Source organism: Homarus americanus, unplaced genomic scaffold (genome assembly GCF_018991925.1).
Source record: "Homarus americanus isolate GMGI-L3 unplaced genomic scaffold, GMGI_Hamer_2.0 scaffold36734, whole genome shotgun sequence".
Lineage (NCBI taxonomy): Eukaryota > Metazoa > Arthropoda > Malacostraca > Decapoda > Nephropidae > Homarus > Homarus americanus.
The window spans coordinates 8,094,760-8,118,518 of NW_024733126.1; the positions used below are offsets into that span (position 1 = coordinate 8,094,760).

At 40.2% G+C, this 23,759-nt stretch overlaps 1 protein-coding gene across 1 annotated transcript; it reads right to left on the reverse strand.

Moving 5' to 3' along the window:
• Positions 1 to 4,791: 4,791 nt before the first annotated feature.
• Positions 4,792 to 21,787, reverse strand: LOC121869324 (vascular endothelial growth factor C-like). Its single transcript, XM_042370614.1, has 8 exons — positions 21,634 to 21,787; positions 19,381 to 19,558; positions 13,096 to 13,228; positions 11,986 to 12,176; positions 11,592 to 11,788; positions 10,783 to 10,908; positions 10,411 to 10,466; positions 4,792 to 6,523 (listed from the first exon to the last, which is right to left on the reverse strand). Exons 2-8 carry the CDS (start codon positions 19,555 to 19,557, stop codon positions 6,447 to 6,449), a joined length of 957 nt encoding a protein of 318 aa, XP_042226548.1. The 5' UTR covers position 19,558; positions 21,634 to 21,787; the 3' UTR covers positions 4,792 to 6,446.
• Between the last annotated feature and the right edge of the window lie 1,972 nt (positions 21,788 to 23,759).

Below are 23,759 nucleotides of genomic sequence, written 5' to 3' on the forward strand. Positions count from 1 at the left end.
TGTTTTGGTCAGATAAAAAACTCGATGCTACACTTTTGTTACGTTAGCGTTGTCTGATTCATGTTAACATTTCTTAAAGAGTTTAATGCTTCGGTAACGTCGTTAGATCATTTGTGAACGAAGCTACAGCCAGTATTATGTTGTTGCTCCCTAGTGGTATAAATTCACATGAATTTTTTATAACTAATGCTTCGACAACATAACCTCTTACCACGAAATATGTTTCTATTTGGCAAGCTCTCACACCCCACACGCGCCTTCCATTAGTCTATTAACACACATGCTCGCATTGCTAAAATAACTTACGTAACTGTTGATTTAAAGTACACATTTTTTTTAATAATAATAATAATAATAATAATAATAATGTAATATATATTTAGTAAGATCACCATACAGACTTAAAATTGGTTTGGCATGTAAAATGGCGATGCAGTTTAGCATACGTATTGCCAGAAGATGCGAGCTTAATGATGGATATTTGTAATTTAAGTTTGAGTTTAATAATGATGATATTATTGGGAGAGAGACGTGGTTAGTTGGTGTGACTGTGAGCACTGTGCAGCTGGTGTCTCGAAGGATTAGGTATTTTCTGTTTATCCTCTATAATATTCATAGAAAATTACATTACACTGGACAATTAATGTATATGTAGTGGTCGTGGTATTAGCCAAATCAGTCACGAGATTATTACTTAATTGATATGATAGATCTAAACAATATAAGACAGATGGGTCAGGGAATATACGAATGTGTGTAGTGAAGGGTGGTGATAGTGATGGATGGTGTCGATATGTAGTGGTGGTAAGGGAGGGTTCGTGGTGGTAGTCATGGGTGGTGGTGGTTGTTGATGTTTGTGATAAGTAAAACAGTGGTAGTGCTGATCGATAGTATGCATAGGTGGGGGTAGTAGATGTAGTTATGGATAGCTATGCTGGGTGGCAGTGATAACGATAATTATCATGAGTTGAATAATTTAAGTTCTGTTATGATGTAGTTGTGATATCAGTAAACCTTAAGAGATTTGGGGAAAATATTAAACTCGCCTCCCATAAGTGGACTGATATGTACTGTATTAGCTTTATGGTTTAAATTTACCTTTATATATAGCTCATTTACTTTAACTCTTGCATGCTGCACTTTTAGTCAGACTCCTGTCACAGTAGTTATGTTATTACGCGTGCTGCCCGGTATCATTGTTGCTCACGTCGTCTAAATTACCACTCCAAAGAGGGGTGGGGGCGGGTCGGTGTTCGGTCGCAGGCCTTTCTGGATTCCCGGCTACAAGACATTGGATAAAATGTATAATCGTAAAATGTACTCCATGCTTTAGGTACGATGGTATCTTTGTATTCATGTATCTTCACACACCGTTAAGACCTACATTGTGGCCAGCAGACTTGAGCACGCATTCAGTGAGTCTTATATTTATTTTTTTATTTCTAATTGGGAAAAGTGGACGCGCAATCACGCTATATTTATGATGTAATTTAGGGGTACTCTTCTTAATATAGAATTATAAAACACGAACACTCCGACTGTGAGACACAAGGGAAGGTGCACGAGCTGGACTCGGGTAATAATCAGGACCTCGTCTGCAACACCTTCAATATTTTTCTGCTACACCATAGCTTCGTGTTCTCTTCCATTCATGAATCTCTCTTGATTTATAATTGTTGATGACTCGTGCATTTACTAATCTAGACTACTAGCATAAAGACCTTTGTTGTTGAAGCACATAATACATTATAACATCAATACATCATCATTCATTGTCCATATTTTTCTCCCTGTCATTAACTTCGCCAGATAGATGGGTATATTTGTTATCTTTGAAATACTATACGTGGAATTCTACAAGTATACGGCAATCAGTCAGCGATAAACGTTGATGCTGAGCCAATGCCGTATGATTAGCTTTTAAGTATATTTTGCCATAGTGCATTAAAACCTCACTCTTTACCGTAATAATGTTGTGTGTACAAATTCAACGTCGACAAATGTAAAGTACTCAGTATAGGAGATGTAAACAGGGAAACCAGATACCAGATGAACAACGATGCCATTACCTTTGAAATACTATACGTGGAATTCTACAAGATTAGTTCACTGGCAATTACAGGATGGATATAGAATCAGAATTCAGAGGAGATGACAAGACTAACATTAGGTTGAGTATAGAGACAGGTTAAAGATTTGCTCAGACGTGCCGTAGGTGATTAGCTTTTACAAAGTACTCAAATTATACTCGTAACAAAAGGTTTTAAATTGCAGATTTAGGCGTGAAATAGGTAAACACTGGTTTGGAAACAGAGTAGTGGATGAATGGAACAAGTTACCAAATATCATCATTAACTCGAATACGCTGAATTGCTTCAAACATAGGTTAGATGCTCATATGAGCAATAGGGGTTGGGTGTAAACGGGACTGCCCAGTATGGGCCAATAGGCCCGCTGCAGTTTCCTCCATTCTTATGTTCTTATGTTCTTATATAAATTACTTCAATTTTTGGCAAAATTTTGAGTTCTGTCTTCAGTATTTACAATAATTTAGTTATATCTTTTAATTTTCTATACAGCATCTTTTTTCTAGATGTATATATATAGAATAATCTTAATTCATACCTCTACATAATAAATGTAAATGATGACAGCATGACACCACCTGGGAGGCGGGAAGGGTAATGGTGTGTTTTGGGACTCACCTGTCACAATCCCGCTGCTCGCTGGTAATAGTACAGTACTGACCACTGACCACTCAGCTACTCTCCTTGCCACCCATCACAAACTGCGCACACCTCAACCTGCTACATAGTTAATAGAGCTCCGCCAATGCCAATAGAAATAGGATTTCACATTACGTAAAATACATTCGTGTATATTCAAACACCTACCACGTACGTAAACAAGACTATCACTTACACCTTCATAAAATTATGTATCTACCTGACAAGTATAACGATAGATGAATTCTATAACACCACGACCCTTAGGAGGCGAGCACATCCACACGTTTTGCTAAACACGCACACAGACTACACATCCTATGTACTGTACTGGCTATCACACACACACTCAAGCGCACACACACGTCAAGCACATTCTACCAGCCACAAAAAAAACAACTGTGGCCACCTGGCTATCAAATGACTCTACTGCAATGAATTATGTCCTCCCAAGAATATTGTTTTGCGTTGTTTGTATCTTTCACTTCTTGTAAGTAGGTAACAGACTACGGTAAACAGCTTGCCAATAACTGTAAGATAACTTTGTACACCCAATGGAAATTTTTAATAGAAACACTGTAGGCATATCATGATAGCTGAAATGTTCAAATGGAGATTATTTCCTTGAAGTTTAGATTTAGATTCAGTATATACATATAGTTAAACTAAACACTGCATCAGTCCTTCATGCCGCTTATGGCTCTTAGGCAGGCGGGTAGTTATAAAGGTGAAGGTCAAATGGGAACACCTCTCAGATATACTGTAAAACCTTACACTTAAGCTAGACACACCAACATTTTCAGTTATTGGTATTTGAACCTTATTGCCTAAGTAAGGTGATGTGTGTGTGTGTGTGTGTACACTGTACAGTATATACTTGTCTATTTATGTGCAAAGATGGCATCTGTATATGTATCTATTTCTGTGTAAAGATGGCATGTATGTATGTATGTATGTGTCTTTGCAAATGTGATAATTGTGCTTATTTTATGTGTATGTGTATGTAAGAGTGTATGCATGACACTGTGTACTGGAAACCAAGGTCTATTGGTAAGAACTGGCTCTACACGCTATCCCCGTATTGTTTTCCTTAACACCTGGTCGCTGAGTGTGTTCCAAATTAATAGTTCCTCAGATATATTCCTTCTAACCAGTATAGCCACTGCCTGCCCAAGTAACCTTCACTAAGTTTGTTCTGACTTAGGTTAGGTCAGCTTAGGTTAGGTTTGGTTATATTAGGTTAAGTGAGGTTATATTAGAGTAGGTGAATTTAGAATAGGTGTGGATGGTTAGATTAGCTGAGGTTTATTAGGTGAAGTGAGTATAGATTTGGTTAGGTTAGGTTAGCGTTTTTAATCACCAGGTTAGGTCAGGCTAACGTTTTTAATCGCCAGGTGAAATAAGGCTAATCTTCAAGTAATCAGGAAAGCCTATACTAAAAGATAAGAGTTAGGTGTTTCCATTTAGTATAATTACATAATTGGTCTGATACTTGAGTGTAACAAATGAACACTTAACAATTATCTGCTAGAAAATGTATACACCATTTAATCAACTTAGACTGCCCCTGAGGCCTCTAATCCATCATATTGTTCAAGCTGGGGTAGCAGAAGCTTAGTGGTATCACCTGAATATTAGCTACCCTACATATTTTTTTCTGATGATAAAACGCCCTAAAGCTGCTTGGGTGGAGGTTAGGTTAGGTTAGGTTAGGTTAGGATAGGATAGAATTCTGAGGAAAAGTGTTAAGATTAAATGTCTTCCGTAACATTCGGTAACTATCCCTAAACTAAAGGGACAGGCGAGACTCTAGGGAAAATTTGATTCCCTCTCGCCAAATACAAAGATAACAGGTAATTTGGAAAAGGCGTTATTTTTACAACTAAAATTGAAACTTTTCGCTCATGTGCAATAATATGAACAGCAACTAGTTTCTTTATAATTAGAGGAATCATTTGGCCAGCCGCTGATACCTTTTGTCTATTTATGAACGGCTGTTTCTTTGTTTATACATACAGTACTTTTATTTAGAATTATATTTAAAATAAGGACTTTAAACAACAAATTTGGATTTTAACATGATTTAATATGACTTAAGAATAATACACAGTTAACTATTTGGAACAATGATATGGTTGAGTGTTGCCAGAGGGAGGGTTGAGGAGCTCCCTATTACTGCCCTGACAACAGAGCGTCCTACTCCCACCAAGATGACAACCAGAACATAAATGGCCACTCCATTCTGCATTACTGTTACATCTAACTATATTACTGTAGCTGACACTTTGCAAAGTCATAAAATGATCATTACTTTGTGATATGACTCAGGGTGCCGTAGGTTTTCATAATTTAGCCAGTAACTTATAACACAAGGTTGTCACACAGACAGAGGCAGTCGACACACAGTTTACAGTATACCGTTGGTCAGATATGGATCCACATTCTAAGATACGCACGTTAATACAGTTTCCACAGTCACAGATCCACCTCGTGTGTCATGTAAAAATTTGCCTCCAGTGGAAACCTCAACATAACCACCAAGGACACACTGCTGGGGCGTAAATGTTATGTATAAATACAATAGAAATAAAGAATAAATGATATACAGTATAATTATATACATTTAAAAATAGATTATGTTTGAAATAAATATAGCCTCGTCTCTTGACTTTCACATGCATTAATTTCATGAAAAGTTAAGCCTTTGCCAAGTAGCACCTCATGTTATTTTGTGTGAGTTGTCGTATCTCAAACAACGCCATTCAGTGTTGTGAATTGTCTCCATTATATAATTTCACTATTATAATAATTTACTATAGCTATATATAGTTGCATTATAATGTTGGCCTTTATACTCGCCTTATAAGCTACTACTGTTTATCCCCAGCATCCTCCCCATTATTCTCTTCCTTGTGTCACTCGTCTCACCGTTTATATTTTTCTATAATACTGATATGTTTGTTTTGTTCTTATTCCCCCACGCCAGCTCGCCTCTGTGTAGTAAAAGGTAACAAGCTATACTGCCGTTAATAATTCTGCCTGGTGTCTTTTGATTCATTGTATGTTTTACTTGTTCGTCCACTCTTGTCTTCTAAGTTGAGATGTGAACCAAGAATTTCATAACTGCAACGCTGTTTTTTATTTAATCACTCTATATAACTACTAAATGCTGAGTCTTACACATATATTTCATGATTGTCCATACCTATAGCTGAATTTTATCAACCTAAGTTCGTGAGATATAAGCTGCTATCTCTTTCCACTACGATTTCTTGGTCTGGATATACGTAAGGTTTGCACCATCCATAGTGGGTAGTTGAGGATCACTAGGTTTACTTTATATAATATGTTGACTTGATATACCTTAGACGAGCCGTTAAGAGACAGCACTGAGGATTGGAGTGAGGATCCCGGGTACCCAGTCGACCCCATGATCCGCCTCTACACAGTATAATATGTCAGGTGTTGTGTAGTGACGTATCGTACATAAATGCAGGAAATAATATTATGAACTGTGAGTGTCGCAGCGTTTTATGTGTTAACGTGTCAGTTGATTATTTATCATCGTACCGGAATGAAGTAAAGAGACATTTCCTAAGAGACATTTCCATATCAAACACCGTGTGTGTGTGTGTGTGTGTGTGTGTGTGTGTGTGTGTGTGTGTGTGTTAAGGGGAGCCCCAATAAAGCCCTAAGAATGTTGGTCGCGTGAGGGACACACTATAATACAAAATGTGTTTCAAGAGGCACCCTAATGGGTTTGCGTGGACGGTCTCTCATCCTCCGCGGTGGGTCACCTGTCGAGGAGAAAATAATTAGTGTTTTACTGTCACGTATGTTTTGAATATTTATAGTAAAATTAATGATAATTATAATAATAATATTAATAGTAACAACAAATAACAGCCACCACCATCCATTACCACGGATCATATCTCTGTAACAGTTAAGTTCTTCTTTAATATGCTGGAAGGAAAACTCACACGCATCACACATAACAAAAATGTGCTCACCTAACCACGTAGGGTAACAAATGTCATGTAGCCATGTTAGGTCGAATTCAATGGTAAATGGGTGAGACGTCGCGGTGCCGCATTTGGGGTGGAGGGATGAACTTCACAACACCAGCAGTCTTGAAAAGATCTCAACTGACTACTGTATGTCCACCATTAACGGGGAACCTTGAAGGGTGAAATACAGCTTGTGTTTTTTTTCTCTCGCTCTCTCTCACTGATAATTAATATACAAGAGGGTGCGAGGATACGACTATTGAATTTATAATGAGTCGAGTAGCTTCGTAACTTCTATGTTTCATCGTCTTAAACATTTGAGTAATGTCTTAAGACAAGGATTCAAGGTTTCTGCGGAGGGGGGCGGGCAAGTTTGACAGTGAAGTGCTTCTCTGCATAACGTGAACAGGTGCAGTGACGTCAACGGTACAAGGGACTCGTGTTTACATCGCGTGGTAATTGCGGGATACATCATCATGGCTGTGGTAAATTTTGCTCTGCATAAATAAAAGTGTAATTTCGGCTCGCATGTTGTTGCTTCCATTACCTTCCATGGAAAAAAGGTTCATATAAGAGTATCCTTTAAGGGTTCATTGCTGAGATTCATACGTGGTAGTGGTACCATAATATCATTGTGTGTGCGTGTGCGTGTAAAGAAACTTTTTTAGCGTGTTTATTGGGCCAAAGGTTCAGGTGTGTTGGAGGAATGTGTGTGTGTATCTCCCCTCCACCCCAAAATATATATAATTTTTGTACCGGCACGTGTTTAAGTCCAGAGGGTCAAAGTTGGCATGGTACTGATATTAGGTTTGATGACACGCGATAAACATCTTCACACACACGGAACGGGGTGTATTGTGTGTATTTATGTGTATGTGTGTATTTATATATATGTATTTATGTGTGTGTGTGTGTGTGTGTTTGCGTGCGTTGTGTGTTGTGTGTGTGTGTGTCTATGTGTTTGTGTTGTGTAAGTATGTGCGTGTGTATTTGTGTGTGTGTGTCTGTGCGTGTGTGTGGTCATTCTGGTGTGTTGGTTGATACACAGGTTTTTAATTTGATTTTTTAGGTATTATCTATTTGTGTTTTTATTAACCTCCTCGCTGTCCAAAGAGGGAGATACGGGGTGAGCTCACGAAACTTCAAACTAATTGTAAAGTATTTTTAAGTGAGGTTAGGTGTGTCAACAAAGGCCCAGACAAATCCAATAATCAGTATTTATTTATTTTTTATCTATGAACCTTTCTTTGCTTTCCTCAATGTGTGTGTGTGTGTGTGTGTGTGTGTGTGTGTGTGTGTGTGTGTGTGTGTGTGTGTGTATACGCTGGCGGGCAATTGGAAAGGTATAAGGATAGTCTTAAGATAAGCCTAAAAAGTGCCAAATTGACCCCCTCACCTGGGAGACGATTACTCCACCGTAAACCTTGGAAGAGCACCACACGAGGTGTCAATACTTTCGAGTTAGCCCGACTGCACACCGAGGCAGACAAGCGGCAACGCCTGAAAGACGCTGCCGCCATGGCTGGCTCTCTCTCAACTTGGCCAACAGTTAATGCTCTTGGAACATTTCGAGTAGGTGGTAAATAATAGGTAATGAAGAACGAGTACTAAAATTAATAAATACGTGTTGAGAGATCTTATGTATGGCCTGATGTTACAATATTTTTATAAATAACGTATTGCGTGAGTGGTTTGATAACATAACCTGCCTTTAGTTTATGAGTCTCTTTAACATAACCTGCCTTTAATTAGTGACGTGTGAACAGTTTAGTAATTGATGGCCAGATGCGAACCTCACAACTACCATATTAACTGTGCTTTATATTCTAATTCAAGAGTTCACTCGAAGTATTATATGTTCAATGTTAGACTTCACACAACTGAAAAAAAATCGGTGATGCCACAAAAGTATATATTCTTAACGCCGGTAAAACATTCGACCCGTTTGTTCTCTTGACTGTAACTTACTGTAGGTGTTTATGCATCAACAATATCTACGAAGTTTATTGAAATTTTCCTTCTTAGTTATGAAATAGCAGGGCAATTATAATTAAAATAGTATGTATTAAAATGCAATGCTCCTGTACTCTCTGAAAATAAAATAATGTATTAATTATGACAGTTATAGAGTATTAAAATTATTTTATACGATAACCTCCCCAAGTACAGTGCCATTGTACTCAAGGTGTTAAGTTATCGGACTCAGTGGGCACAAGTACTGTACTCAAGGGGTTAATGATACCGACCAAATCTTCCCTTTATCTTTTGTTAGTTTACTTACTGTTTTATTTACGGCGAATTTTTGCCTCTCCCCCCCAAGATGTTAGCTAAAACATGCATTAGTAAGTATTATAGTAAATGCAAATTAGGTTGTTAAAACAAGCGTTAAGTTTTGATACACTTTAATGATGCATGCAGTAACAATATTATAACCATACAGTATCATTCAGTAACAGTGTTCAACAACTGGAGACAAACACGGAATGTATCACTGTGGGTGCATGTCATGTGTACCCCCAATGGTTTTTTTTAAATTGTATCATAACTAAAGAGAATAGGTAGAGCTATTAGGTTATGTAAACTCTCTATAAATTTCCAAAGGTTTGTACGATAAAAATTACTTGTAATTTTATAAGAGTGTATCAAATTGGTTAAGTTGTCGCATAAAAATATCCAAAACAAGGCAGAATTTTGCTGAGGTTTAGAAAGACTGTATCATCTATTAATCTCTCGCTAAATGAATGGCTTTAATGAAAGTAGAATCACATTGTACATTTTATGATATTTTTCGTACCTGAGTTAAGATCAATTAATGAATCTAACACCTTCACTATTTATCGTACTAACCTCAGAGAACCTGGAGACAGTTTACCTGTGTTGCAACGAGAAAGGTTCTTTAGATATGAGACAAACTATAAATGTTGTAGATTGAAGATATGTCAGCATCAAGTCCTAGCTTATCTGTTCCTAGCCAGTAAGTCTGAGATATTGTCTATATTTGTTTAGTTAAGTTATCATTGAGAGATGAACCATAAAAGTTTTTGGTAAAGTATTAAGAGTTTGACTAGAACTTGGAATGATGAAAGTTTATTTTTTTATGTTCACTCTATCACTACTTTATTTTACTGAGCTTTAAGATGAAGTACACTAGTACCCATGAACAACATCTGCTTGATACAGCTGATAACTGCGTACGGGTTATAGAACCATTTTAAGTTACCAAACTTAAAATGTAGAAAAGTTATTGAGCACATATATCTGTCTTGAATTTTGGGGAGGGGTTTAGCAATTAAGGCTACATAACCCTAGCTGCTGAACATATTATAGTTAGTTATATATGGTGCGTGCAAGATATTGACTATTGTACATACTGGATGACTCATACTGACTAACAGTAGTTCATGGAGGTGTGAAGCCTTGAGGAACTGTCTAGCTTCTCGTGTGATAACATTATAGCGTAGCATTTCTGAATTAGTAGTGAGTACAGTGAAGGTGTACATAACTAAAGGTACGTGCTAATACGAGACAGGTTAATGTATAACAATTGTGGCAAACACATCAAAGCAGGTACGAGGCAGGTACTGTATTGACAGGTGAAGGCAGTGAGTATACCAAGGTGAGGTTAACAGGCCCATGCATTTGTTAGCGGAGACTTGTGTCTTAAGCGGTGCTACCTTCTTCGTTGTTCTCTGGAAACCCGAATCCACTTCTTGATGCCAGTTGCTCGCATCTGTTGGCGAGACATAGAGGTCAAGGGGTTTGTTTGTGACGTCTGGTTGATGGGGGAGTGTGTTTTAGGCCTTTTTGTGTTTATTGTGATGACTGGATACTGTACTTGATTATTTCTCACACTACCGACTGGCATTGGTAGAATATGATATTATTTACGGTAATGATATTTCAACATCATTTAGGTGTGTTAACATCTAAGGCCTTTAAAGTACAGGTCACAAATTTTAGTTTGAGCAATAGATAATACTTTTGGAGAATAAGAAAAGAATTTGAATAATAATAATAATAATAATAATAGTGGTTAGTGTACGCACTTGCAGGAGACCTGGGAGAAGATCTCGCCGCTGCCGCAGGGTTGGGTCTTGCGGCAGTAGCAGCTGCAGCTGTCGTTGTCCCAGTACTTGGTCGAGTTCTGTTTCTCACATTTTGCCTTTTCGTCCCTGGCAAGATGAAGAAAAAACGAAGGGTAAACTTGAGTTTTGTAAATGAAATTCGCATTTAGTAAGATTCACAATGATATGAATGTCAACTTATTAACTCAAATCTACTAAAAATAGAAACTTCTAGAATCCTACAGTTCTTAAAATTATCAGAAGTATACAATTTTTATTTCTCTTCCAGTCTATTGAATGATTACTGTCGACAACATGATTGAAAATTACTTTATTTACATTAGATGATTTAATGACATACAATATATGTGTTCATCAATCACTGTATCAAGATCACTACAAAGAAGAAATATAGAACTGTAGAAAGACCCCTTCAGATAAGAATTTCAGTACTATGTAGAGCCATTACTATGAGCTCTGGTTGTGAGAACACTTCGTGACCTGACGAGACCATGCTACTACACTTGAGTCGGAAACCCGAATACATGTTACCACTCTCCTGGAGCTATGCAAGGAAGATACTATACAGTACACGAGATGCACTTTTTTCACATGTATTTATTGTTGCAGACGTAAACACATAATCAAGGAACATACTGACTAATATTGCTGCAATAATAGAAGAACAATTATTATCATTCCTGTTCTTGTAGACGCGGGCAAGGAAATCAAGTTGGTACTGTACCTCCTAATGCTTACATTACACTGACGGGGACGAATAGTTACCATACCTGTTCTTACAGACGCAGGAACACTCGGCCTCGTTGTAAGTTTGGATGGAGGCTATACAGTCTTGCTCCTGGATCTTGCAGCCACACTCACAGTCAGTGTGTTTGATCACCTCTACCTCGTGGTAACTCGCTTCGTTCTGACGGCGACGACGGTTACTACGACGCCTGACAGAGTTGGTCATGACTGTCCTCAACACCTGAGGGATCAAACACAGTCAGCCAGGGGAAATGCGTTGTTTTAAACATTAAAATAAAGACTAGTTGCTATATAGATAATATAGAATCAATGCAAGTGCAGTAGTGGGTCGTATCACAGCAAGGAAATGACACTCGTATCATAACAAGGACAGAAGTCAAGGTGCATTCAAGGTACAACAGTAAGCAAAGAACTCACCTTGAACTTAACAACCTCGGTGGTCTTGGGGCGACAGGTAAGATGAGGACCGAAGCAGCATCCTCCACACTGTTCCAGCCTAACACAGGTTGGGTAGTACATGACGTTGGACTCGGTGGGCAGGTTCAGACTCACCGTCGTCATCTCCGGGACACAGTTTGCCATAGTGGCCTTCTTGGAGGTACTTCCAGCTGTAAAAGGTGCGTTGTTGATGTTATGGAGGCGCACAAGTTTTCAGGGATTGTGTTAAGTTGTTGCGAGTGGTGTGGGAGTGTGTGTCAGGGTGTTGTGATTGTTGTAGGAGTGTGTCAAGGTGTTGTGATTGTTGTAGGAGTGTGTCAAGGTGTTGTGATTGTTGTAGGAGTGTGTCAAGGTGTTGTGATTGTTGTAGGAGTGTGTCAAGGTGTTGTGATTGTTGTAGGAGTGTGTCAAGGTGTTGTGATTGTTGTAGGAATGTGTCAAGGTGTTGTGATTGTTGTAGGAGTGTGTCAAGGTGTTGTGATTGTTGTAGGAGTGTGTCAAGGTGTTGTGATTGTTGTAGGAGTGTGTCAAGGTGTTGTGATTGTTGTAGGGTGTGTCAAGGTGTTGTGATTGTTGTAGGAGTGTGTCAAGGTGTTGTGGTTGTTGTAAGTGTGTCAAGGTGTTGATTGTTGTAGGAGTGTGTCAAGGTGTTGTGATTGGTGTAGGAGTGTGTCAAGGTGTTGTGATTGTTGTAGGAGTGTGTCAAGGTGTTGTGATTGTTGTAGGAGTGTGTCAAGGTGTTGTGATTGGTGTAGGAGTGTGTTAAGGTGTTGTAAGTTTTAGAAAGGTGTGTTGATATATCCCGAAAGGCTCCTTAACCTTTAAATCAACACCCTTTACCGTAATACAGTGTTTCACTCTGTTCACTGAGTAGTCACAGGCACTTAAATTGGCAGATTACCTGAAGAATGACCCCCCCCCCCCCAGATTATTTTACCTGAAGATTAACCTGGTTTGATTAGATGAGATTAAGTTTGGTTTGGTTAGGTTAGATTAAGTTAGCACCAGGGTGGTTAATTTTCAGTTGTAATAAGCCGGAAGGGGGGGGGGGTGAGTTTTCAGGCGATCCATCTTGACTTCTCGACTCACCTAGATCCCCAACTCTAAGTGTGATGGTGGTTCTGTTGCTGGGGCCGTCACTGGGCAGATCCAGTTTGAAGAGCTTGGCAAATTCTGAGATGTTTCTGATGGAGTTGAGACGGGAGAGGCTGACCATGTCGAGCTAGTGGGACAGAGTTGGAGTTAATGATAAATGTTTGCAGATAATGGTGATGGTGGTGATGATGAGATGGTGTGAGGTTACAGATGATACTGACGGTGGTAGTGTAGTTGATGATGATGATAATGGTATGGAAATTATGTGGTTATGTATATATAGTATTTTTTTTTTTTTGCATGAGATGACCACAGATCATAAGAAAAAGTTTGACGGGGTATTCATCAGCTGAAAATTTGACTACATGATTCATCACCGGAACTAAGTTTGTATTACTCGCCAAATTCATCTTATTAATTAATTTATGATTCTCACCACTTGTTAGCTTTACTGGTCGGTAGTTCTGTTCTCTGTTGTGGCTTTCATTCCCCAGTACCAACATCATATGAAGATTAGCCGAGCAGTTTATTTGACCTAATGATTAAGCACCATAACGCACCTCACATAAAGTATACTCCCCCCCCATACCAGGTTATGCGTCAGGGTGTGTATAGTAAGCTGGGGAGGTAATCTTCATGTGATGTAACAATCGAGGGTCCCGTGTACATAAAGCAGCTGGGGTTTCCTACCATCCTTATCGTGCAGGAAATAATGAGGAAAGCTAAACGTGTCCTGAATATTGATGTGGATCATGTTCCCAGTTGCTGTGTTTGGCGGAGGGAGGGTCTGATATCTTGCCTCACCCCACCCCACACACACACACACACTCCGGAGTCTTGATTTTATCATTTGAGATTTTTCTTTTACTTTCGTGCATTTGAATGTCATTATATATCATAGAAGCATAAAAAGTTTATGTTTTGCCATTATTACTATTATTTTTTGTTATTATTATTATCTCAATCATTCTAGTAACAGTAGTAGTAATAAAATTATAAATAGCAGTAAAAGAAGACAGTTTATCAATTGAGGGAAATAATCACTACTCCTTTCTCGTAAATGATGAGAATCGATTCAAAACCACGAATGAAAAGTAACAGTTCAACTTGCTAAGAAAAAACCCAGCCCGGCCTTAAAGTGGTCTGTAGGTATACATGGCCTATACGTATACATGGCCAATACGTAAACATGGTCTATACGTATACATGGCCTATATGTATACATGGCACATACGTATTAAGCGCTGGAACTTGTTTAACCAAGGGAAAACTGGGATTGTGACATATCAGGTGGACAGCTGGTGTGTCTTGGGTGAACTGAGTTAGCTACGTGCAGCGTCGCCACCCTCACACACGGGAGGGTGATGTTGGCTGAGGTTGATGCTTGGGTATGGAGGTGAGAGAGGGAATAAGAACTTAGAAGAAAAATGAGAGTGAAATGAGAGAAAATAGACATGTGAGGGAGAGTGAGTGAGTGTGAACGAGAGGGAAGGAAACGAGAGGAGAAGCAGGCAAGTGGACAAGTAACGAAGAGGACAAAATAACGTAAAACAAAGAAGACGAAAAAGAAGCGGGGTGAAAAGAGGCGTTGACGTGAAAGGGGAAGTGCGCCGTCCAATCTGGGGACGAGCAGCGGACTGCGGCTAAGCCAAGGTCACCACTAGGGGGAGAAGGGGTCGGGAGGAGTGGTGGTAGGAAGTGGGTAGACTCGTAGAGGTAATAACCGGGGAGAGGGAGCGAATCCAGGAAAAAAGCCACAGCTAAAAAGGCACGGAAAAAACCTAACCTAACCTTATACTTATAATGTATACAGCCTTAACAACATCAACCTAGAGAAGTCGACTTGTGAAAGAGACCTAGGGGTACTTGTAAGCCCGGACCTACGGCCTAGAAAACAGTGAGTTAATGTTCGAAATAAGGCAAACAGAGTATTGGGTTTTATATCTAGAAGTGTAAGTAACAAGAGTGCAGAGGTCTTATTGCAACTATATCTTGCGCTAGTCAGGCCACACCTCGATTATGCGGTTCAGTTCTGGTGCCCCTATTATAGAATGGATATAAATTCACTAGAGTCGGTGCAGCGAAGAATGACAAAAATGATTCCGGGACTTAGAAACCTTCCATATCAGGATAGGCAAAAGAAACTTAACTTGCATTCCCTAAAAAGACGAAAAGTACGGGGAGATATGATAGAAGTATTTAAGTGGGTGAAAGGAATCAATAAAGGAGATATAGATAAAGTTCTTATAATATCCGAGCAGGATAGGACTCGGAGCAACGGATTCAAGTTGGATAAGTTTAGGTTTAGGAAGGAGATAGGAAAAAACTGGTTCACAAATAGGGTGGTGGACGAGTGGAACAAGCTTAGCAACTTTGCAGTAAGTGCGGGAACTCTGGAAAGTTTCAAAAGGAGGCTAGATAGATTCATGGATGATAGAGAGTTGTAGTAACTCTCGACAGGAGCTGCCATGCACAGGCCAACCGGCCTATTGCAGACTCCTTATTTTCTTATGTTAACCTACGTGTGGACTTTATTTCCGTCCACCGAGGGAGCAGATGGTTAATATGAAGGGAGGGGCGTAACTTGTGAACGGGAAGGAACTGTTGGTTAAGGGTGGGAAGGTAGGAGGCGGTTAGTAAGTGGTGAAAGGGAAGGGAGTGATGGTAAATGGATGTAAGACTGTCAGTGGGTGTCTTTATGGGAAACCTCAATCATTTCTGCGACACTTGTTTACCACGTCCTACCCAGTGGCGAGGTTCATAGGACGGATGTGGCTGTGTTAGTCATCCCACTCCCCGGTTTTTCCTGGCTTGATAAGTTTGTTGTAGAAAATGCTGTTTAACTCAGATTAATGTTGGATTCGGATTTGTCCCCCCATGAATTATGATACTCTACACGCACCAAGTTTCACTACTGGCCTTGGCCGGTAGCGACGAGGTTGTCATAACATTTACACATGCTCATTCTAAAAGCAGGTTAATGAGAAATGTTTACTGATATTTTTTGGCATTCGTGATTTATGGCCTCTTTTGCATTCACGATATTTGTAAAAGTTAAGAACAAAAATATCTCCGGTAGTGATGGATGTGGTTAGAAGAAAGGTAATAAAAGATGTCATAGGGAGAGTAACGAAAAAATCAACAAAAGTTACCCCAACCTCGGCCAGCTGGCGCTCTATCACCAGCTGTTGAATCAGCCTGCCCTTGCAAGCGACTCCTGTGAGACTAACTTAAGCATGTTTGTAATTGACACGAGCAGTGTGTGTTGGGTGGCCAGTGTGTCATGGCTGGCCTACTGCAATCGCTTGTCTCACCAACACCCCAGTGAAACCGTGTAAATAAAGACCCCGAACTAAATAATACTTATAGGTAGACTCTTCAGAATAATCTAAACTTGTTTTTATTGTCATTTTTGTGTCCGTATATAATTATTGTCAATGTTGTGTTGTCATAGGATCAGATGACTTGAAACTCCTTGCACGTTTGGGTGATTTCTTGTTCGCAGTGGACCTCATATTTGTCTATTTTTACCACCTGAGTGTGTGTGTGTGTGTGTGTGTGTGTGCAGTCCAGCAGCCGACCATCCCGTACTTGTTTGAGTAAGGGGGGAATGACAGATCAGCTGGTAGTCCGTGTTAGTATTCCCACGGCCTCTACCTTATACACTGTGTTCCTCTCCTCACTCACACATATACATTATGCATAAAATAACGCCTACATAATAATAATCATAATACACACACACACACTGCACCCACTTATGCGCATCAACATTTTTTACACAGCTGGCGGACACTGAAGCTAAGGGAACAGGACGTTGCGCTTCTTGCCACACCCTGTGACTTGTTTTACTAACGTTTGTTTTTATATGTACAGTCGGCCACAAGAATAAGTATACACCTACGGTTCGAGTTTGAGACAAATATCTGGTAACACTGTCCTGAATAGAACAGACAAAATTACCTATAATTTATGTTTTATTCCTACATATATGTTATAAATACATTTGTTGTGAATGTTTTACTAGTGTTTCGTGTTTATATAACAAGTAATATATTGTATCCAATGGTAGTAAACTTATTGCCAAATGGGATTGCTGTTATCGTACAGCTCCCTCCTCCTCCCCCACGTTTTCTCTTACCCTACTTTTTTTTTTACTGAGGTTTGGATTTTAAAGGAAGGAAGAGGAGTAAATAGGAGAATAAAGAAAGGGAAGCAGAAAATAGTTAGAGATAACAGGTGGGGGGAGGTGAGTTTCACCATGCGTTTGGATGCGCAGTTTCAACGTTACCACCATTTTCGAACCTTACAGCTACAGTCTGCATACTTATTCCCGTGGCCGACTGTGTGTGTGTGTGTGTGTGTGTGTGTGTGTCAGCAGGCTACCTCCTTCACTGTACTGTCACCTGCAGTATCCTTGCACTACAATCACAACACCAACAGCGCATATTTAAGTGCCAACTCCTTGGGCCTGGTGACCCGCTCTTTTAACTATCCAACCAATCATGTGCAATTGGACAGCTAATCAGACACGACGAATGCTGACAATATCTCTCATCTCCTGCTCCTTCGAGTTGATGGAACGCATGAGTCGCCACCACCTTAATTAAGATTAGAATTTTTTTTTAGATTGCCCCCGAGGGGGCTAGCTTATTGGGCATCCCTTGCATCCTGTGTAAGGTGAAGCGCAGAAGCGTTTACAGCGCCCACCTGGGAAGCATGCGGAGTTCATGCTTGCCTTTATGACTCGTGTATTAAGGGCGTAAAAGCCTGAAGGGTCATGGGTTTTGTCAGCAAGTTACATAAAGTGACAGAATGATGAGTGTGTGTGTGGGGGAAAATTCCCAATACAATTTATCTGTTTATGGCAAAGTGTGGCAGATGACACGCATCCTCACGTGACCTTTATGACCTTCACTCTTGAAACAGTACTGCTCATGCTCACTATATTGACGAACACTGCAGCTCAAACTACCTCTTTCGTTGACCTTTAGGGTGTGTTTGACAGTGCCAATGGTGATGTGATCCTTTGAGGGCCGAACCCACGTGGATGGCAGACTACCTCCCTCAACAACAGGCTCGTGTACTTCCCAGGCCACTACTTGACTGTTTAAACCGTTGATCTAGGCACGGCTCAAGGTGGTGTCCTCAGCCTCAATTTCTTTAACTTCCTCTTGAACTGTCTGCCAGCTGAACGACGCTATTCTAAGCAGCTAAAACGTTCACATCTGATCTGTATTGATGATCTATAAATTGCTACTCTGCAGAGCCCGCACCATGAACAACTGAATTTTCGACAGTAAATACAGTAAGTGATTTTTCGACACTATATAAATTACTATGGAACGTAGATGTAACTAAGTGACAAGTGCGTCCTGAACATTTAATACAGCGAGTGACGTTTAAACTGACGTGTAGTTAACTAAGCGACGCGTGGATAACATTAAACACAATAAATGCCTTGTAACCAAATAACCTTCCCTCGACGACAGTATAAGACACCCCCGGCTGCTGCTCTGTCACTGGAGAGTATTTTAGGCTATCTTGGCGAGTATAGCACGAGGCGACATATTTGGACTGGTAAAATACAGTTTCCGGAGATAGTGATGCAGGTTCGACGAAAACAGCCACGCTCCACACCCGAGCCATCCTGTACCCCTGAGTAATATTACAGGAAGCCAGGGAAATCCCCACCCTAGGACGGAGTTCCATCTCTCGTACCGTTTTAATGTTGTTAGAATAGTGGATTACTAATTTTCTTACGCGCTTTAAATCCGTCGTTGAAGCTTAGTAATAACATTATAGCAACCACCACCACATCCTAAGAGACTGCCAAAACACTACCTGGCCGACACTAATGTTTCTAGCTAGTTCTCTTAACATAAACTATTATGCTGGTATTTTAAACTCGTAGTCAAGGACATCCAGTCAGGTTTGCTTTGAGACGTACTGTAGTGGTCAACAGACGTAACAACACATCACTGTCTCTGTCTCAGTATTGAGACAGTTGTTCTCTTCATAAATACTGTACTCAGGTGGTCACCTGAAGTACTCTGGTTTCAATATGGTCCATATTATATTAATTTACAACACTCAAAGTGAATTTGTTCATAATATAGAAGGTTGATGTCGTGTCTATAGTTATGATCATCTCTACATTTTGTGACTCAATATGTTTTGTACTGTATAAAGATAAGTAAAGCGATATGTGCATAGTATTCAAAAGCTTTGGAGTCCATCACCTGACCAGAATCTTATCAAAACCAAGCGACCACTTACCGAGTTGAGGTCCTCCGGCAGCTCAAGCCCAGGGTCAGGTATGGGTTGACCAGGGTCAGGAATGGGTTGACCAGGGAAGAAGATGGGCGCCACTCCAGGCATAATGTTAACAGCGTTGCCGGCTTGTGCCACCGCCACTAGGGCGAGCCAGCATCCCAGCAGACACAACACCTTCATTCTGCAACCAGATATGGCGTAAGGAAGGAAGGGGAGGAGTGAATGGAGATGCAAGTCATTATCACTCACTGCAGCCTCGAGTGCTCAAATATCACACCCAAGACATTCACAGGTGACACATTCATTCACGTACATTCCTTTTTACAATAACTACACTGGTTTGTTCTATTCACTCGGCAGTGCAAGAAGTGTAGAGATACAACCCGTTCAGGATATAGCAGCGAATTTATGAACCGTGTTGCGTGAAATAAAATTTTTGTGGACGATGAGCGATGGTTTAACTCGCCTCGGTGACCTAGAATACGTAAATACGTGTGCTTTCTGGCAACCATAGTTAGTAAACCTGGTTTTAATCAAGGGGAGTCTGATAAAATTACTGTGATGTTCATATTAATAATTATGATGATGATGTTATTGTAATAATAATAATGTAATGATGATATGACTAATCATAATATTGATTATAATAACAATACAATAATTACCAACTAAATCGGTCGCGGGTCACACAGGAGTGACGGCGGATCCTGTAATATGACAGGAGAGGGCTCCCCAGGGGGGGGGGAGGGGGTTATCAGCCGCTACAGAAATTGTCTAGATGACACCAGTCAGCAGTTATTATTATGTCAATCATTTTATTACATCAAGGTGAGATTTTTTGTAATGGAACGTGATTTTTATTAATTATTTGCGGGGGGGAGAGTTAACGCGCACCTAGTGAACTGCCCTCCCTCCCTCCTTCCCTCCCTCGGATCCGCTCAGAGACCGACGCAAATACGGAAGGAGAGGAAGTTTAGGGAGACAAACAGATGTTGTAAGTGACACCAAGGTGTATATAGACCTTGGGTGAAACAAGATCACCGGAAGCCGTCAAGGTTAGTCAACCAGACACCACAAGTTTGCTTACCTGCACCACCACTCGTTTACCACACTCAAGAGCACTTTATATTTGTATTTTGATATCATATACAATGTACTATTGTATTCATATTCTGTTTTCCAATTTAATTTGTAAATACAATAGGTGTAATGTGCATACAACACACTGTATGCAAAGTGACAGTGTTGACTCTCACTTCCAACCGTAAAGTTTGGTACCCATTCACAGATGGGTGAATTAGGTGGGTGGGTGCCTCGGTGGGAACTAATTACCCTTAGGACAGGAAGGAAGCGCTTTACTGTACCCACTCAACCGTCGTATTCCGTCTTACTGATTAATAAACATATTTTTACTTGTTTGTTATTAAGAGAAATTACAAGGTCGGTAACGAGTGTTTTTCATTATGCTTTACGGATTTAGAAGATTTGTGTTCTTACAGTTTAACGTCTTATATATATATACCTCTTAGATCATCACAACTTACAAATCACATATAACAAAATATCCCGCGGAGAGTCAATCTTCCTCGTCTCGTCCAACGATTTTCAATGTAAAGCTTTTCGGTAAAATGAAGTTCCCTGGCGTGGTAGAGTTTGTTAAACACTGGAAGAGGATCTTACAGTCAAGTGGACAATACATTAGCCACAATTATATCTTTTAGGGAAAATATCTGGTGACTATACTTAGCCTCAAGCTGATATTATCAGTGTGTCTAAGAGATTTTTTGGGTTATTTGGACAACTGGCGTCGTTACCATTGTTGACACTGGCACCGTCGTAATAGTTTGTCTTGGTTTATATTCTAACGTATTTATCTTGTATGTGTTAGTCTGGTCAACACTGATGCTTCCTTGTTTCTGTCAAGTTTTTATCTCGGGTTATGGATGAATTATGCAAAGTCTGCATTAAGCCGTACTTGAAATATTGAGTTGATTAAATAAAAAAAAATGAAGTCAATAATGTCGCATGTAGCCTTTAAATATTAGATCACTATTTGTCTTTTTACCGAAGGCAACACTTTGCACTCACTAGTTACCGAGTTAAAAGACACATATTAAGTTCTCTGAACATTGCAAAACTCAACCGTAAAGCCGCTACACTCACTCGGCGGTATAAATTAGTAATACCTTTGGTAACTGTCAGCAAACCTTTCATCTAAAGTTATAAAACCTTAAATCGTGACTGTAAAACACGCACCTGTAGACTGTGTCGTAATCCTGTTAGCACCACTAGACAAACACAGAGACAGAAGCGACGAAAGTCCTTTCTCAATGGTGACTGGCGTCTCAATGAGCAACTGTGCCCGCGTCGCGTCCTTATGACCAGTCCCACCACTAGTGCCCAAGGGAGGGGGCGGGACTGAGCGGCTCGCCACCCCACCACCCCCTATCCCCGCCCCTACTCCCCCACCCCATAATCATTATCTGAGGGGGTAAAAGGGGGTCAGTGGTGGGGTAACTTAGAAGGGGGTTCGTGATGGGGTGACTAAGAAGGGGGTCAGTGGTGGGGTAACTTAGAAGGGGGTTCGTGATGGGGTGACTAAGAAGGGGGTGAAAGTGGTGGAGGAGGATTTAGCAGGCCTCACGTGTTAGTGACGAGTTTTAAGCATTGGGAAAACCCTTGTGGTAGTGGTCACCGCCAGCAAGTGTTGACTCACTGTGAAGGTGCTTACTGCCTCCGCCTCACTAATCCTTTACGTATTTTATCACGATCGTCAAACAGGATTTCCCCTCCCCCCTTCTTTGCTGATCGTTCCAGTAAGCATGGCGTAGTTCTAAGTTCCGAACACCATGCTGAGTTTAGTATCAAGCCGAGAAACTTTATGAAGTATATATCTGATGGTTAAATAGTTCATGAAATCTTAAAACTGAATAGTGATGACTGGTTCTTTGTCAAGTATCGTAGCCAGATGTTACAGAGTGCCTGCGTAAATACACTCGACAAAAATAAAGCTTAATGTCATGGTTACGATACAGTTCACGGAGGAGAAAACAGGCTTCAAGCTCTGAGAAAATATTGATAACTGAACGACGGGAAAAAACTAATAGTAATACGAAACAAGTAGAAAATAATCAAATGATAACGATACAGAGAAACACGGAGAATAAACGAATAATAGTATATATAAAAAAAACGGAACAAATAAACAAAAAACGAGTCATACAAAAGAAAACGTATAAAAACCTAACCCATAAACTAAAATAAATTTCTGAATTACCCAAGTCCTCCTGTGGCTAAATATAAAATGGTGACTAACTGTAAGTATCCTCCCAGTGAAGTGTTTCGTAGAAGGAGCGTCAAGGTGTTAGACGTAAAAGCATTTCATTGTCAAACTTCCCCTCAAAATACTGAGTTGGGAACCTCGAGTTACTCAGGCCACGGCGAGCATGTCAACACAGGCCCATTGCTCCTGGTTCTAGCAAGTTCACCAACAGGTTATTACAGCATCCTCCTCCTCCTCCTCCTCCTTCTCCCTCTTCCTCCTCCTCCTGCCTCTTCCTAGAAATATTCCCTCTTCCTTCTCCTTCTTCCTCCTAATACTTCCTCTTCCTCCTCCTCCTCCTGCCTCTTCCTAGCAATTTTCCCTCTTCCTCCTAATACTTCCTCTTCCTGCCTCTTCCTATTAATATTCCCTCCTCCTCCTCGGTGATTGGTAGAATAAATAGATAAAATAAAATAATAGATAGGGTACATGAGTTGATACATAGTGCTATTTGTCCTACTCTGACAATCCTATTAGTATGAGTGACGTCGTCTGAACGTAGGGGAGGGAGGAAGGGAAATTTCCCTTGTTTGCGTCAGATACTGGACAAAGGTGACAACTGAACCTGGGGAAGTTTGTTGTCTTCCTACCAGGTGTATTATAGGAAAAGTTTTTGGCTATAGTTAGATCTGTATGTGATGTAACGTACCCAGGATCATTTTTGTTCATGTTGTACTGAGGGAGTTTTAGTCAAGTGGTACCGTTTTAGTGTTCTGGGAGTAACTCACTATCGTAACGTATTTAGAATGATATAATGTTAAAAGTAAACAAGAATAACGTAAGAAACTGAAGATGGATGAAAACGTAGCGAAGAAAAGACGGGAACAAAGAACATCCTGTGTAAGGTAAAGCGCAGAAGCGTTTACAGCGCCCAACAGGGAAGCATGCTAAGTTCATGATTAAGAACAACTAGTAACTGACGACGGTCCAGGGGTCACAGAGTTCGACTCCTTCCCTACACACGTTGTCGTCATACTCGATTCCGAGTGACAGTAAGTAGTACACACGTTGAATCACGAGTACAGAAATCGCTGCCTGTGAAACTGTTAATCGTCTTGCC